The 17,738-nt window shown below is 42.4% G+C and overlaps 1 protein-coding gene across 1 annotated transcript in view; it reads left to right on the top strand.

The window, feature by feature from the left end:
• Positions 1–8,199: 8,199 nt before the first annotated feature.
• Positions 8,200–17,738, top strand: part of SMARCA5 (SWI/SNF related, matrix associated, actin dependent regulator of chromatin, subfamily a, member 5) — a 50,507-nt gene continuing 40,968 nt past the window's right edge. Inside the window, exons 1-4 of the mRNA XM_054028900.1 lie at positions 8,200–8,581; positions 12,794–12,868; positions 14,957–15,123; positions 16,044–16,144. Of these exons, the coding sequence (XP_053884875.1) occupies positions 8,447–8,581; positions 12,794–12,868; positions 14,957–15,123; positions 16,044–16,144 (478 nt within the window). The 5' untranslated portion in view covers positions 8,200–8,446. The remainder of the gene's footprint in view (positions 8,582–12,793; positions 12,869–14,956; positions 15,124–16,043; positions 16,145–17,738) is intronic.

The raw sequence follows: 17,738 nt of genomic DNA, 5'->3' as shown, positions 1-17,738 counted from the left end.
AGCCACTCAGAAATTCCAGTAATCAAGCTCATCAGGCCATCCCCCAGCAGCCTGGAGGCAGCAGGCTCAGCCCATCAAACAGAGAACTGCTTGAGAGAAACCTTGTGACCAATGCCAGAAGGGACACTGATGAGCTCTTCAGAGAGCTGTGTCCAGCCTAACAAGGGAGACAAAGTTCAGAAAGGTTTTACCTTAATAGCAAAGGTAGAAGCAAAATTATACAATATTAATTCTTTTAAACAAGGATGGGATACAATGTGCTTTGGGGGTAAGGACCCATTCATCTATTAGTATACATTGTAGGAGTCTCAACCATGGTACTAGGCCCTGTACATATACATAAGAAAAAGACAATCCCTGTCCCCAAAAGCTTACAGTCTAAGTAGGGCTAGACCTTGCTGGCTATACTGCCTCTCACCATGCATTAAATTCTTCTGGTTACTCTTTCCTGGTTCTTTTTCCTGTGGTTTCACTAATGGACTATATACGCTATAATATAAAGCAGCCCTATATTTTGTTGTATCAGGGAGGGATTTTTTTTTTTTCCATAAAGGCACAGGCCTGAGATTCAGGCATCCAACCCTCCAACTCTTACTCAAGCAAGTTATCCGTACTTGAATGGGGAAACTATTTGTGATGAATATTTTTAATGGATGAGTGGGCTCTGATTTTTATTAATGTGTTCACTGGGAAAATATTGAAAGATTTTATGCAAACATTTCAGCTAAGGGTTGGTGAACTCACTTCAACTCTTTGTGATGTGTAAGTGGTTGCTCAAAATTGGATTTCTTTGTGCTATATTCACCCAACTCTACTTGAAGGAGTGTGTATTGTAGAATTGCATCCCTGGTCTATATCACCAGGGATCTTTCCTGGCTCTTAAAGTAGGCAATGTGTAGAGACTTTGCAATTTTCAAAAAAAAGTGCTGTTCATTATGTAGAGTGAAATTCACCCCTGTGTAGCGGGCCCACACAAGGTCTATGCCCCATTTAAGTCCTCTAGTGTGAATTTCACCTATATTTCATATCCCCATTAGTATTTCCACTTCTCACTCTTGGGATCAATCTTCCCCTGTTTAATTTAAAGGGAACAGAAGTGGGGCCTTTTTTTATATCTTTCAGAACCCTTAGCTGACTACCATCTGTTCTTTTGGCAGTGCAGTCTCCTCAGTGCAAGTGCCTGCCTACTTTTTGTGTCAGATACTGTGATCTTTCTCTGAAACTGTATATGAGTGTTGACCCATCTTTACCTGTCAGCTTTGTCTACTCACTTTCAAGTCACCTGTTTTCTTCAGGTTGCTTGTTACATTTTCCCCTAGACATGACATTCTCTGTTAAGGTCACACTTTTATTTCCCATGAGTTTTTGGACTTAATTAAAAAGTATTAATTAATTATATTTGAAAATTAAAATCTATCATGTTTGAAAAGCAATTACTTTGAAAACAGATACTTTGCCACATCATTTTCCTGCAGAGAGAGCAGAACTCTTATGAACATGTACAAGAATCCCCAAAGCTCTTATTACATTATTATTCAAAACAATTGTTCATGCAAAAAAGGAGCTAGGACTTTGCACATGAACCAATAACTTGCATTTTTATAGAAACAAATGAATTACTGTATTATGCATGAATATACAGCACCTATGGAAAAGGCATGCATGTAACCCAAACACAATCTACATATAATCAGCTAACTCTCATAATCAATGGAAATTAGATATCTTTGCAATTTGAAAATCCTACTAGGCATCTATCTAAGTCTTTTGGCATCTAAATACCTTCAAAAATCTGGCCCAAGATCATGATCCAGAAGGAAACTGAGCTTGGTGAAGGGATAAAAACTAAGGAAACTAGACTAAAATGCTATGATGTAGGTCTCGATCCTACGAGTTCATAGGCACAGACAGATCCCCGTATCCATGTGGAGCTCCCCTGAAGTCATTGAGGCACTCATGGATGCAGCAGTCCATCTATATATATGAGCATGCAGGAGCAGGGTCCTAGCAGCTCTTTACAGATGCAACTCCTGCTTTTAGTAAAGTCCAATTTATTACCAATTTTTTTACCCTATTTTCAACCCATAATGGACTAAATCACAAGGGGGTCCAGTAACTTGTCCAATGTTGCATAGTTAACAATGACCCCTTTGAGTGAGTCTGCTGGCTTCCAGTTCTTTGCCAGGGAGCAATGTCAAAGATCTGATCACAGAGAGAGAGGAACAGACTTCTTTCTACAATTGGGACTTTGAGGAGAAGGTATGTATGTGCAATGAAATTGTGTAAATATGCATGGTATATGAGGCTCTTCAGTCACAGAAGTGTGGTAAATAAAAACAAAAGAAGCATCCTCTTTATTCTGATTTTTGTTCAGCCAGAGAGAGAATCCATTTCAGAAACTCATTCTCCAACGATCTCTGTAAGAAATATAAGCAATTGATGTCCAGATTCTGTTTTTAGATAAGCATATATGGTTGTCTCTTTCTTAAGTGGGAGTCACATAGAAGAAAAGTTTGACACAGATATATTATCAGATTTTATATGGTTTATTTTAGTGTCAAGACTACTAAAGATGGAATTTTCCTACATGTGGCAGTGTTTTTACAGTCTGCATTGCAAACACAGTCCTGAAATATGGTAGGCTTATAGATCATTACATTTAGTGTGAGCACTATAAACATACTTAACACTATTCATTTTGTATGAAACATTAATTTTCCTAGCAGCATTATACCATAACTTGAATAAATCCAGCATAGTGTTCACTGTACTTAAATTTAACAGCACACAAGAAGATATGATGTTAATTATATATAGTAAATTATTTGTGAACATTATATTTCCACTGAATTGTTGAAATGGACATACAATAGATGTTTTTTTGTGAGAGGGTTTCACAGCTTGGACTTCATATAATGTTAGTATTGTAAGACTGCATCTCAGCTGGCTGAATCAAATTGAGACACAGTAATACTTACGAATAAATATATGTGCTTTATCACCACTGTGATCTGCAGAATTCCTGATCTCCTGAGAATGGAATAAGTATTGTTGAATTATGGAGATAGTGATTTGTATTTCATTAAAACAGGCTCATTCATGCACTCAGCTGCTAGTGTGATTCTTTGCTCAATGCATCCTCTCGGTTGATCACTGGGACCAGTGACTACTTCAATGGGACCAGGATTTCACCCAAGAACTGCAAAGAAGGGTTCCTACCAACCCAATGAAGGAAGCAGGGCCAGTGTGGCAGCTTCCCTACTAAAGCATGCTAAAGTAGAACTGAGAAAGAGACTTAACAAGGCAATTTAAATATCCTCAGGAGGGGAGGCTGATGTTGACACATGAAGCCCCCCTTTTTCTCACGAGTGTAGCATTTCCCCCCATTATTGACAGTCTATTATACATACCATTTCCATTTTTCCTCCCAAGAAGTGCGTATAAAAAGCTGTTAATGGAAAAAGGATGAATGGAACTCTCTAACTGATCAGATATAGAAAAACAATATTTCAAGATTTGTGATTTATATTATTTGGAAACAAGGGGAAAACAAAGCATTAAGAAAGCAACTGTGACCTCTTCGGAAAAAAGTAGCTCTTATAAACATCCTTTACTAGCTTTTCCTATATTCCTTTCATGTGAATTTAAAAAATGAGGATAATTTGAAAATCCCTACCTTCTCCTCTGCCTCACCACTTGTTAGTTTAAAAGGAGTTCGAGGAGAAAGGAGAAAATACTTTGAGATCACTACCACCTTGTGTGAAAGAAAATCTACGCAGGTAGTGCCTGACCCAAATATCCAGCAGGCTCACCCTTGCTCAACTTCTTGAAATCAGATAAGATCAGGCATGTTCAGAGTGATATGGCCATCAACAGTTACGCTTTCACTCCTTTTATTTTCATAGCCTCTAAACAGATTTACAGACACTGAAAACTGCACAGCAGTGCACATTAACACCATTCTTGTTCAGCTAATAGGATCTTTTAAAGTAACTCATAAGTGGTTTATTTATTTAACAAAAAAAATTATTTAAGAATAAGTGTTCAACGAAATTGAAAGGCAGTGCCTGGGAAATTTCACACAAAGGAAAAATTAATTTAACTACCCTTTTCATGTTGCATATTTACAAATGCTGTAAGTGTTATTGCTCAACTGTCTTTGTGAAATTCAATATCTTGATGAGATAGGTTTTTTTCAGTCACTCATATGTTGCCCTGATTTTTAGCTAGCTTGTATGTTGACCTGTGACAAGTCTCTTAATGCCTCTTCTGCTCACAGTATGAGACCTCTGGTCATGTTGTCTTATGATCAATCATTACTACTTTTTTTTAATTGACTGTTAAGTCTTTCATGCATTTCCTTGTCATGAACATTTTTGTCGTCTTTTCCACTTTGTTAATCTTTTCTCTTTCCACTTTTCTTTCCCTGCCTCATTTTCTCATCTGCATATCTATTTCAGTTTTTAAAAAATTATCTGTGTCCTCCATGCTGCCGCCAGACCTAATGGTTCTTCATTTTCTCCTCTAGTTGAAATTCTCTTTTCTTTTCTTTTTAATTGTGTTTCTGATATCTGTTTCTAGTGTCAGCATCTACCTGTTCACCCAGCTGCCTAGGTACATATGAAAGAAAACTGTAGTGTCCAGTCCAAGGTCCTGATCCTGCATGTGCTATTGACTTCAAGTGAGTAATCAATATTTGATAACTAATTATATAGCTGGATTGTGTAGAGACAACTATAATTATGGTTCCCTATTTCCATTCTACAGTGATGTTTTCAGTTGCTAATAATTTTTGTCAAGCGTTCACCAACCTTTGATCTCTACCTTAGTGAACTTTTTTTTAAAGTTTTGAACAAAAATGGGTCTGCCTTTTCAAGGTCAAAGACAGAGAGAAAAGGGAGAGAGAAAATGCTAGTCAGTAAGGGGGAAAAGAAACACTGGAGACAATTAATGGTTGCCATCTTCAAATGCCCCTGGTGTGGGATAAAATTGCACCTCATAACTTCATTCAGTGCCATGTAATAACATTACATTCTTGGCCCAAAGAGTTTAAAATCTAGGGTCCTGCTACTGCAAACTGCTCCACAGGGGCACAGAAGTATGTATGTATGCAACTTATTACAGAAGAAGGGCCTACATTGTGATACATGCAGATGAACTGCAACTAGTAATTTTGTCTCCTATATTTTTCAACCCTCAAAATTACAGATTTTTTAAAATTCTCTACAATGTGATGAACATATACAAACAGGGTAGGTCCTGTGAAAATAAGAATGACTGTCATCCTTATCTTTACAGGAAAGCACTGAGATTCAAGGATTTAGGACACTGAGGCCATGCCTACAATAGCACTTATATTGGCAAAACTTTTGTTGCTCAAGAGTGTGAAAAAAACACCCCCAAGTGACATAAATTTTGCTGGTGTATGTCGGTGGGAGATGCTCTCCTGTCAAAATAGCTACCACTGCTCACTGAGCTGGTTTTATGATGTCAACGGGAGAGCTCTCGCCCATCAGCATAACACAGCTACACAAGTGCTCTTACAGCATCAAAGCTGTATCGGTACAGCTGTGCCACTGTAAGCTTGTAAGTGTAGACATGGCCTATGTCTCAAAACTAATACTGGTAAGACAAAATATTATGTTGTGATATAAAAATGTGATGCTATGGCATAGCACAGAAGATGCTAGCCATCATAAATGATAAATATTGTTGAATGTAATAACCACTGCCTTCTAGCTCTTGCTACTTGCCTAATGCTTTAGTGAAAATTCAGGCACCACTGTTTTTGTCTGAGCTTTGGATTTTTTTTTAACAATAACCTTGTTGTTACTTTCAATTTTATTTACTCAGTCTTAATTTTAAAAGACATTAAACATAGAAACTTTGTTTTTTTTGTTTTTTTTAAAGTCTCTCCCCCGCCCCCCATATATCTATCTTTTCCACTGAAAACAACCAATCCTGTTAACTGCAGGTGTGAAAATGATAAAAGAATCCTGTCGAAGAGGAATAACTGTTTGTGACTATACGACCAAGAAAATACCTGATCTTGGAAACTAAGTGGATTTTGACCCTGTTTGTACTTGGACAGAAGACTGTTTTAATATGCTGCGTACTAGAGACCTTCTTTTCCTTTTTAGCACAAGGTGTGGTAGTCTCCTCACTTTGTGTGTTTGCCATACTTTTTTTAACCTATTGGCCATGAGAGGAAGCAGAATGAGCAATGATTTTCAAATCATTCCATTTTTAAAAATTCACATGAAAGAAAAGTAGGAAAAACAAACAGCTGAATGATGTCATTTCCAATATTTATTTTACTTTTTTATTTACAGGGTGAACACTTGCATTCTTGACATTTATTTTTTGCATCAGATAATTACTCACCTGGTTATGCAAGGTACTTAGCACACAAGTCTAATAAGGCTAGATATTTTAACTGCTTTGCCACTGGTACTCCTCTGCTTCACTGCATCTTCACCTAGGTTTTATTTTTTTAATATGTTCTATCAGTTCAGAGATATCATAATGGAATATCTTCAAAGGATTCAGCAGCATCAGTGGTACATTTTAGGTACATCATAGTTAAAAGTCCTGATAGCTGGGCATCTTTGTACGTGTGCACACAATCATACCAGCATAGAATCTTCATTTTTTCAAAAAACTGTCTGTTAATAATATAAGCTGACTCTTTCTTCTTGTAACAAATACAGTTCTTATTACAGCTTCAGTTTCTGATACCATGGTAATGGGTATAGTATTAAAACCCCAGTAGACTAATCCCCTCAATACCATTCTGTGGACCAGAAAAAAGGAATAGTAGTATTGAGCAGCTCTGCAGGTGAACTGAGGGCAAGATTTAAGAAGGTATTTATGTACCTAAAGATGCAGCTAGGCATCTAGTGGCATTTTCAAAAGTACCTAGGGCCCTCTGAATGGGAGTTGGGTGCCTTTTGAAAATGTCTGTGTACCTATTTGCATCTTTAGGCACTTGCATATGTTTAAAAATCTGGTCTTCCGTTCCTTGCAACTCTTATTTTTGCAAGGGGTAGGAGCTACGGGCATTAGATCTCTAACCACTGTAGATGTAGCGGCTAAAATCTCTACATAGGACAACTGTAGCTTTTTATGGGTAGCTCTTGAATTGTTGCAGAAGTTGAGGGAGAGTGTTTAGGAAACTGCATGTCTCAGGCTCTGTCTACTCAGGCATTTTTGTTGCTCAAGAGTGTGAAAAAACACCCCCCTGAACTGTACAAGCTCCTGTTGACGAAGCTACCCCACCTCCGTGAGTGGTTTTATTTTGTGGCTGGGAGAGCTCTTATACAAAAACTCTAATCGGCACCAGGGCTGACCAGGGCAGGGGGGAGAGCGTACAAGGGGCAGTTTGCCCTGTGTTTGAAAGGGTCCCTCAACCTGTGGAATAATATCAGGCAGGGGGTGCTGGGCCCCATTATGGGAATAGCATTGCAAGCTATTGCACAGGGCACAGCACCACTCTGGCTAGGGTGCCCCGTTGGTGCCGTAGGCCAGGTGAAACCAGCTCCTCTCAGTCCTCGGGCTACCATGGGAAGCTGGACAGACCCATCCCTCAAGGGCGATGCTTCCAAGCAGCGAGGCTCTCAAGAACCCGAGGCCCCTAGGCCAGACTCTTCAGAAGGATGGAGGAGCCCCCTCACTAGAAGAGTTTTGCTCTGGGCCCCTAACCCCCTGCGCGGCCCTGCTCAGCGGTCTGGCAAAACGCGCAAACCAGCCGGCACGTAAACAGAGGCAGCCGTGATTGTAAAGGTAATTTTTTAAAAATTAACATAACAGCTGCGTGGGACTGGCCCTAACGCGCTGCCTCGCCAGGCCGTCCTAACGCAACCCACCACGAACACGTGCCCGGCGTCGTGCCGCCGCCCTCCGCCGGGCCCTGCAACGTGACCTAACCCGCTGCCTACCCTGGGCTAAATCCCCCCTCCCGTGTGACGCTCGCAGGGGGGGAGGAGCCCCATTAGGCTCTGCCTCGCCGCTCCTTTTACTCTCTGCGTGGGGGAGGGGGAGAAGAAGTAGTGACGCAGTAAGCCTGCGGTTGTCCCGACGCAACGCCTCGCGCGCCCCGCCCCCCTTTTCGTAGGAGACTCGTAGTAGTAGCAGCACCTCGTGGCTCTGTGGGGCTTGCCCAACAGGGGACGTGTGGCCGCGCAGGCTCGTTCACTCCCTGCTAGAGGTCTCGCGAGATCTGGAAGCCGGCTGGGTTGGTTCCTGGTTGGTGGGGAGCGCGCTGAGAAAGCCGGGGCGGCAGCAGTGACGGGGGCCTCAGCGCGGAGTCTGTGAGCGACGCCCCCCATCCCCTCCAGCCGGTCCCGTCAGCAGCTGCGTAAAGGGTCGCTCCTCCTCTGCGTCCAACCGGCGCGGCGGGAGCGGGGTCCCGGCCCGCTATTGTCTGCGGGGCGGGCACACCGGGATCATGTCCGCCGGGCAGCAGGAGCCGCCGCCGGATGAGACCCTGCCCCCCGCCAGCACCGCGCCCCCCGCGACCACTAACAACGGCAGCGAGGCCGCGGGGGCACCACCTCCTGCCGGGGGCGAAGCTGACATGGAGGTGAGGCGACCCCCCCCCCCCCACGCACCCCAGAGGAACAAGAGCGTGAGCTAGGAGAGACCGCCCTGGGCTGCGGTGCCCCGCTCCCAGCACTCCCCGATTCCCGCTCCGGGGTTCTCTTGCCCCTGTCCCAGCGGTCCCCTCCGGACACTCGGGGCCCCTCTGCCCCCAACCCCCACTTGGGGAGAAGGGGCCCGGGGCGGGGATGAGCCGGGCAGAGCCTCCCGGTCTGTCCGCAGCGCCGCGCGGTAGCCGGCGTCCGAGCCCCTTTCTACCCGCCGCCCGTCGTGCCGTGCCACGAGGGCTGGGTGCGTGAGCCGCGTGGGACAGAAACAATAGAGCGGGCGGGCGGATGAGGAGTCCTCAGCAGCATGTGTGAGTGTGAGAGGCGCAGAGCGGCAGTGGCGTTGTCTCCCTAGCTGGCCGCCTACCTAGCACAGCGTGTGCGCGGCGCCTTCCTCTCCCCGGTTCATGAATGAATGGGGGGGACGGCCGGTCGGGAAACGGGCGTCCCTCTCGGCATAAAGCAGCTGTTCAGTGTTACAAAATGCTTCCCACTCCTTGAGCAGAAAGTAGCGTCTCCTCTCTCTCAACTTCCCTTCAGTGTTGTTGCTCTTTTTCTGTTCACTGCCCTGCCTGTCAGTTCGGTGGGCGCTGTGTACATCCATCCATTCAAACAAGAGGTCCCTTCCCTACAAACTTCTAGAAAGACGAGAACACCAAATTTCAGATTGATTTTTTTTTTTAAATCGTCAGTTAGTCAAAGTGCAGCCTGTCGATGTTTCTTGATTTTTGAAGGGAAGCTCAAATCCTCACACGCTGACTGTTGAATTCATTCGTCTTCTCTTCCAAAGTGAGCATCCCACTTTAACAAAGACTTTAACAAACAAAGACTTGTGTTTAGCTGAGTTTTCTGGCAACATTTTATAAATCAGTGGCAATTTCTGTGATCTGAAATGTCTTATTTTGGTAACAGGTGCCTAATCCAGAAATTTCTAGGATTTAGGAAAACCTGGGATTTGAACTAATACTTAGAGATAATTGTTTCGTAACAGCATTTGTTTCTTTGTCTATTCATGGACGCTAGTTTGTCTTTTTTAATTGCTGAATGTTTCACATTTTGAATCATGCTTTATAGTCAACCTACTTAATCCGAGTAGTTTGCAAATTCTATATTTTTAAGTAGCTCCTTTAGATGAGCAAATAACTAAAGCATTGGGGTAATAAATACTATTTAAACCTACAAAAGTAAGGCAACACAGAGTTAGGGCTGTTGAAAGAAATGTAAAAGCTAAGTGGGAAGCTATTAAACAAGGATTTTTGATGTATGTGGTTTTTGTCTTTTGTATGCTTCTATTAAGAAGAAACCAAACTACTTTGGATGTTTATTTAAATATTTCTTGACATATTTATATCTGGTGTTTCTTTTTTTAACTGGATTGGAAAGTTTCCTGATGAAGATTTATAAGTGCTCTGCCTCCTTCCTCTGGAATATTGATTTAAGTTGATTCAGAATTAAAGGCCTTTAGCTTTTGTTACCAGATTTGCTCTTTTTTTTCCCCCGAGATTGCTTAACTAGCCAAAAAGGCAATAAACTCACTTCCTTCATCCTATATGAAGCTACTAGGATCTTATCTACACTAGCTTTTTTTTTTAATCTCCCACCATTGCACCCCTACTGATGTAACTCTTCTGTTAGCAACAGTGGTAAGAAAGCTGGTGTTCTAAGGGTTAGAGGAGATATGGGGCTAAAAATGTTGGTGGACAGGGAATCTTGTTGCTATTCGTGGCAGGAGACTTGAAGGAAAAATGCTAATGTAGACACATCCTAGGAAGCCATGAAGAGCAATGACACTTTCTTCTTTGGATAGAAAGTATAGCTTGGAAAACATGCCATACTTAAGGAAATTATCATCTGAGAATTTTTGATCATGCAGTTCCGTCTTATACAGAGGAGGCTCAGCAGCATATAATGGAAATAAATGTTACACTTTCAAAAGAGGAAAAAAGAACAGCTGATTTATTTACAGAAGTTCAAGAATTATTTGAATTCAAATTTGGTTGAAGGTGTTTAATGGTGTCATGACTATTTTGTGTACTCTTAGTTTCAAAATCTTATTGGCATGTTAGGAGAAGTGTCTATCTCCTGTGCAGGGTTCACAACAGTTCTGCTTGTCTCTTAGCGTAAAGCAAGAGAGGGTTCCCAGGTAGACCCTGGCTAGATGGGCAGCACAGTCTGGTATAGAAAAGGTTGAGAACCAGTCTTAGTGCAGTGGATTTTCCAACTTTTTTTCTGTTGGATCCTTCACATTTTGACTGGCAAATTAAAATTTTGCTTTTACACTTTCATATCCCCTTTTGATATGTCTTGCCTTGGCACAATACTTGATACAGTAACTCCTCGTTTAACGTTGTAGTTATGTTCCTGAAAAATGTGACTTAAGTGAAACGATGTTAAGCGAATCCAATTTCCCCCATAAGAATTAATGTAAAGGGGGAGGGGGATTTAGGTTCCAGAGAAATTTTTTTCACTAGACAAAAGACTATATCTATATCTATAGATATCTATCTCACACAAGTGTTAAACAAACAATTTAATACCGTACACAGCAATGATGATTGTTAAGCTTGGTTGAGGTGGTGAAGTCAGAGGGTGGGATATTTCCCAGGGAATGCCTTACTGCTAAACAATGAATTAACACTTGGCTGAGCCCTCAAGGGTTAATACGTTAATGTAGCCTCACACTCTACAAGGCAGCACAAATAGAGGGAGGGGAGACAGCATGGCAGACAGAGACACACACTGTGAGAGAGTGTGCATTGCCCCTTTAAGTATGCTGACCCCACTCTAAGTACATTGCCTTTTTAAGTAGATCAAGTTGAGAAAGCAGCTGCTGCGAGCAAGCTCCCTCTGTCCTGAGCCCTGTTGTGTCCCCCCCCCCCGCTCTATGGAGATGGAGTAAGCGGGGGGAAGGAGCAGGGGGGAGGGGAACACCCCGACATTAGCACCCCTCTTCTTCTCTCCCTCCCTCCTCCCCCTCCGCACAGCAAGCAGGACGCTCCTGGGAGCAGCTCCAAGGCAGAGGGCAGGAGCAGCATATGGCAGTGGAGGGAGGGACAGCTGAACTGCTATTGATAATTGATAGCCTGTTGGGTGGCTGCTGCACAGGGAACTTAAGGGGGCGGGGAGCTGATATGGGGGCTGCTGGTCCACCATGGTTCCAAACCCCCACCAGCTAGCTCCAACGGGCTGCTCTTTCTGCAAGCAGTGGACAAAGCAGGCGGCTGCCAAACAACGTTATAAGGGAGCATTGTGCAACTTTAAACAAGCATGTTCTCTAATTGATCAGCAACATAACAACGTTAACTGGGATGACTTTAAGTGAGGAGTTACTGTATATAAAAAGAAGTCTTTCTGTCCCATTCTTTGCTTCGTGCATGTTCCTGCCTGTTTTGTTTTGATATCACTTGTCCATTCCCCACTGGCCAGTACGGACTGAAGCGAGGTAAATAACTTTTTGTGTAGGCCATCTATTCTAAACAGATGGTGGATGGTAATTGTCTGTAGATATCTCATTCTCTTCCCCAACCTTCTTCAGAACATATGTTGTAAAATGCCCCTTCAGGACAGTTGCAGGGGGGAGGATCATGCCAGTAGTATTTCCACCTCCAGTACACATTGCCTCTGTTCCTAGCACCAGAAGCAGAGTGAAACTAATAAATTGTTAATAAAGATGCACTCTTGTGGTGGGGTTCTGGTGTTGAAGCAGAATACTTTATTGCCAGAGGGGAGAATGGTATTTTATTTATTCCCTATCTGAAAGGGTAGTCAAAGAAAATACCTTTGCCCCCCTCCCACCCCCCTTTCCAAAAAGGGAAATGTGTGTGGGGTAGAATCAAATTATTTAATGGAGACTTGTTTTTCTATCCTAAATCTAATCATCAGTGGTAATTAGTTGGCTTGGTAGGCAAAAGAAAATCAAATAGCACCCCCTCCTTAACTTGCCACCCTGTCCCTAGGTCAAAACTAAAATTAAAACAACAGCAATTCTTGATAAGTAAAATTGATCTTGATTTGAATGTATCAAGGAATTGAGATAGAGGTGTCATACTCTGGCTAAATGGTAACATGAACAAAATAAGATGATTGCGCAAGGCTGGATATCTTTATAAAGGAGAATTCAATTTGTTTTTAATTTTTTTTCCTCCTAGGAAGTTTTTGATGATTCATCACCAGGAAAACAAAAAGAAATCCAGGAACCAGATCCTACATATGAAGAGAAAATGGTGTGTAATTTTGAGCACATGTGCAATATGGTACAAATAGCCACCATTGACGTAACTGCTTTTTATAAAAAAGTTAATTTCTTGCTCTTATTTGAGACATTTTAACTTGGTTCCTTGTATTTTGACTAGGCTTTTCTGCAGAAATCTTAATTTTGAGATTTGTAGGCTGTCCTCTTCATATTTTGTCCTCTACTCCTCCCTTATTTCCTCACTCCCCTTGAAATGGTACAAGCTTCTGCAATTTTTAGTGGTCTAAATTAAGTGAGATGTCGTAGGAGTTTACAAGGAGTGGTGTAATGTGAAGATCTGTGTTGTGACACTGTTCAGAACTTGATTCTTTTCACTTCTGTTGGGAATGGAATGGTGGTGATGTATTGAGCTTCTGGAGGGAGGGAACACTTCACATATGTTATGCATCCTCTGGCTAGTTTAGAGCTGTGTCTATAGACTCTTGAGGCAGTCGTGCCAGGTCCTGCAAAGGGCTCAGGCCACCTTAAGAGAAGCTGAGAAATAATCATTCACCCTCTGAAACAGGAACTTACATCTGGTCTGAGGGAGCCCATCAGTATCTTAAATCAAAACCCCATAGGATTACTCCATGACTTTTTTAACATATAGGTCAGATAAAGTCTAATGATCATGACCTTTATTTTCTTGCTCTAGAAAAAAGATCACAATTTCATATTTTTGACTTCAAACGCTATAGCCCTATACCAGTTGTCCCCAAACTGTGGGGCGCCACCACCCTAGAGTGGCGTGGGGGAACTCTGGAGGGGCAGAGCTGGGCCAGCCTGCACGGGGGGCAGGGAGGGAGTGCCACCCAGCCCCGCTCCCAGCTCTGCTGTGGCCTCGGCATCTGGCTGTGGCTTCACTCTTCCCCCCAGCTGCAGCTTTGCTCCCTGCTCCAGCCCCGCCCTCTGACGGGGAGGGGGCAGGCAGGGGGCAACAGGGGTAAGGAGGGTGTGGCCATAAAAAGTTTGGGGACCACTGCCCTATACAGTAAAAGAGAGGTAGTCATAGTGTGAGGGAAGAAGGATAAAAAGCTACGGAGCAGAAGGCTCTGTTGGTGCTGAAAGTTCTCTGAAGTTGTATTCATTACCAGGCAAAATGGATTTGAGATGGAAAGGCTTCAAAGTAGGTAGATTCTTCTGAGGTAGCATGATTTAGTGGACTAGAGTACTAGACTGAAAGGCAGCAAATTCTGAGTTCTAATCCTGCCTCTCTGTTTCATAGTGTGACCTTGCGTTGGTGATTTAATCCAAGGCTTGCAAAATGTAGTAGACCTCAGAACCTGATATAGAAGATCTGAGGTCTATAGGCAACACTGCTGGGAAGACCTGCCCCCTCTTTCTCCTCCCCTTTAAAAGGGGATGTCACTAGCTGCTTTAAAAGGAGATGTTGCTAGCATTCATAACAAGTTAATGGATGATCTTCTGTCCACTACCCTATCTACTCTCCTGTCAAAGCTTCCTTTTTTACATCCTTCCTATTAATAACTCCAGTACCTGTGTCTGCTTATAGCTTTACTAAGCTGCAGAAGAGTGAAACTGAAGTGGATGTTCTCAGTTCACTGTTACCCACATGATACTGAATTACTAACATTGACAATTAAGGGTCTTTGTCTGTTTAATACTGCTGTTTCCTGCCAAAGTTATGGACAGCAGTTGCATTAAACAGTTACCTTTGTGAGTCTGCACACTGACAACTCTACATTGGTTCACTTACAAAAAGGTCGTCTTCAGCCTATTGGTGCTTCACCGTAATAAACTGGACTTCTCATATACAGGGGTTTCTTCAGTCTTGCACACAGCAATTTGTATTCTGGAGATTCCTGGTCTCAAAGTTAGATTTCAGTCTTATTCAGGTGTCCTCTGTGACCTTGGCCTAGACTTATTCTGGGATATTTGATGGGCTCTTGTTTGATGGGATCAAATCCATTTCATAGCCATTAATTTTTGTAGCTACCTATTTTAAAGAATATACATTCGAATTTGAATAATTCTAAGCCATTCATTGTAACTCTAGATTCTACATTTTTAAAATATGAGCATATTGTAATGTCTCACTTGTTTTTCATTATATCAACAGCAAACAGACAGAGCAAACAGATTTGAGTATCTGTTAAAGCAGACTGAGCTGTTTGCGCATTTCATTCAGCCTGCTGCTCAAAAGACTCCAACTTCACCTTTGAAAATGAAACCAGGACGTCCACGAATAAAAAAGGACGAGAAACAGAATCTGCTGTCAGTTGGCGAGTAAGTAATACCTCTTATTCTAGTTATGCTTGCAGTATGTTTTTGTATCTTTTTGCAGGTACAAACTTTACCTTCCTTTAAAAGATGAGTGATGCTGTAGGGTATTTTGCTTTATTTTCTCAAAATTGCTGATGTTTTGGCCTTGTTTTTTTAGACACATATTCAGCATTTATAAAATGAAGTCATTTTGCAACAAAAAATCCCGCTGTTTATAAATTGAAGTTTGGTCAGAACCCAGATAACTTTTGGGGTGGTGAAGAAAGAAGGCGTGTGTGGGTGGGAGAGAATAAATGTAATGGCTCTTGGGAAATCCAAGTGTACTGAATTTTATAGGTGAACCAAAATCTAAAAAGAGATATATTTTGTTTTTACCTTTGTTGCTGTTTATAAAGATGTAGATTTTTTTCTAACTCCTGAAAGAGAGCTCTAGAGCAGCTGCCTCTGGGAAGCTTTGCAGAAGCTTAGGAACTGCCTGTTAAAAGTACAACCTCCCTGTTAGAGGCTAATGTTAGCACCCTTCCCATAGTCTTTGCATTTCTGCTCTCCTCCAAGCATTTTGCTGCCATCCCTCATATTGGAGCTTTGGTAGTAACAGAAGGAGAGAGACTATTTCTTTTATACACAAATAAATGCAGCTGGAAGTTGAGCTGTCAGCACAGTATTAAATACTCAGATCAACATAAATCAGCAAACATAGTGACACAAAACAGTAGATGAGCTTAAAATTGGAAAGAGTAATTATCCACAGCATAGTCTTACAAAGTATATTGCAAATATTTATACGAAATCAGCCTGCAAGTTTCTTCAGACCACTCTTGTTACCTCTACCAAGAATGGTATCAAGATTTTATTATGGAGCAGTCTGGTGTCTTCTCAATCTAGTTTGAAATTTGTTTTATATTTTACTTTTGATCTTTTAGCTATCGACATCGTAGAACAGAACAGGAAGAAGATGAGGAGCTGTTGACAGAAAGCTCCAAGGCAACTAACATATGCACTCGATTTGAAGATTCTCCATCATGTAAGGTTTGCTCTTTCGTTCTTTGTTCTTGGTAAAATCTCAGTGGACTCTACAATTCTTCTATTTCTAATATTCTTGCATTCCTGAGGAGGATGTCTTTCCTGCAAGATCCTCATAATCTAGAACAGTGGTTTTCAAACTTTTTTTCTGGAGACCCAATTGAAGAAAATTGTTGATGCCTGCAACCCAGTGGAGCTGGGGATGAGGGGAGGGATGTTGGGGGGCGCTCAGTGCTGGGGCAGGGGGTTGGGTGCAGGATTGGGGCATGGGCTTACCTTGGGTGTCTTCCAGTCAGCGGTGCAGCGGGGGTGCAAAGGCAGCCTTCCTGCCTGTCCTGGCACTGTGGACCGCACTGCGCCCCAGAAGCGGCCAGCAGCAGATCAGATCTTAGGCAGAGGCACGCAAGCGGCTCCATGCGGCTCTCGCCTGCAGGCACTGCCCGCCCTCTCAGGTCCCAACCAGTGGGATTGCGGAGCCAGTGCTTGGGGTGGCGGCAACGCACGGAGCCCCGTGGTCCCTCTGCTTAGGAACTGGATCTGCTGCTGGTAGCTTCTGGGGCGCAGTGCAGTGTCAGAACAGGTAGGAACTAGCTTGCCTTTACCAGGCAACACCGCCAATGGGACTTTTAACAGCCCGGTCGATGGTGCTGACCAGAGCCGCCGCGACCCAATGCCTTATGGTCGGTGATCCAGTACTGTGTCTCGACCCACAGTTTGAAAACCACGGATTTATGGAAAACTTTAAATGTGCAAATGTTTAGATTTTGATTATTCCTGAATCGGTTGAGGATCTGGCAGTTTAAACTTTAACTTGCTATATGGCTGGAAATGTAATTTTTTTAAGATGAGTTTTGATTCTGCAGAAAAAAATAATTTATGCGGAAGACCGGATACCTGCACTACAGTATTGAATTTTTGCACTGTGTAGTTCCAATAACTTCTGCTATGAACAGCAGATGCAGGACTTCCTTCTCTGCAGCTGGGGGTAGAAAAATAGGACTCTTCTCTCTCCTTCCTGCATCCTCAGCAGAATATTTCCAGTAGCAACATTGCTTCTGCAAGTAGCTTTCCTTGGTAATATTGTGAAATTTACTGTAATGTAGTTTGACTCCTATTCAAAAGATTCAGGGCAGCAGCTGGAGGGATTTTACTCTGAAAGACATGTACTGATACAGTACTTGCCACTGGTGGGGTTTTATTTTTCAGATTATGCATACTACATGTATAGCACCAGTCTAATCTGTCTTCCAGTACAACTTAATCTAATTGATTAATCTTACATTTTGAGGAGAGATAATATACTTTAACCTGATTGCTTGGTGGTTATATCTTGGGTTTGAGATTTGAATTAAGATTATTACATTAGAATTTTGGCACATCTAGTGATGTTGAGGGAAACATGCTCCTTATGCTATCACTCTTCAGGCTCAGAGACCTGTATTAAGAAATGCCACAGCCTCTGCTGGTAATGTCCTAATTGCTCTCTGGAAAGTATTACTGTCACATTCTCCAACCTTTAGATAAGAAATAGTGTCAGTTAGCAATAAGGGAATGCTGTGATGGCTTCAAATATATTTTACAAATCTTTTAATCTG

The sequence above is a fragment of the Malaclemys terrapin genome, chromosome 5, assembly GCF_027887155.1.
Source record: "Malaclemys terrapin pileata isolate rMalTer1 chromosome 5, rMalTer1.hap1, whole genome shotgun sequence".
In the NCBI taxonomy this organism is placed as follows: Eukaryota; Metazoa; Chordata; order Testudines; family Emydidae; genus Malaclemys; species Malaclemys terrapin.
The sequence above is the reverse complement of the archived record's forward strand: the minus strand, read 5'-3'. Positions and strand labels throughout refer to the sequence as shown.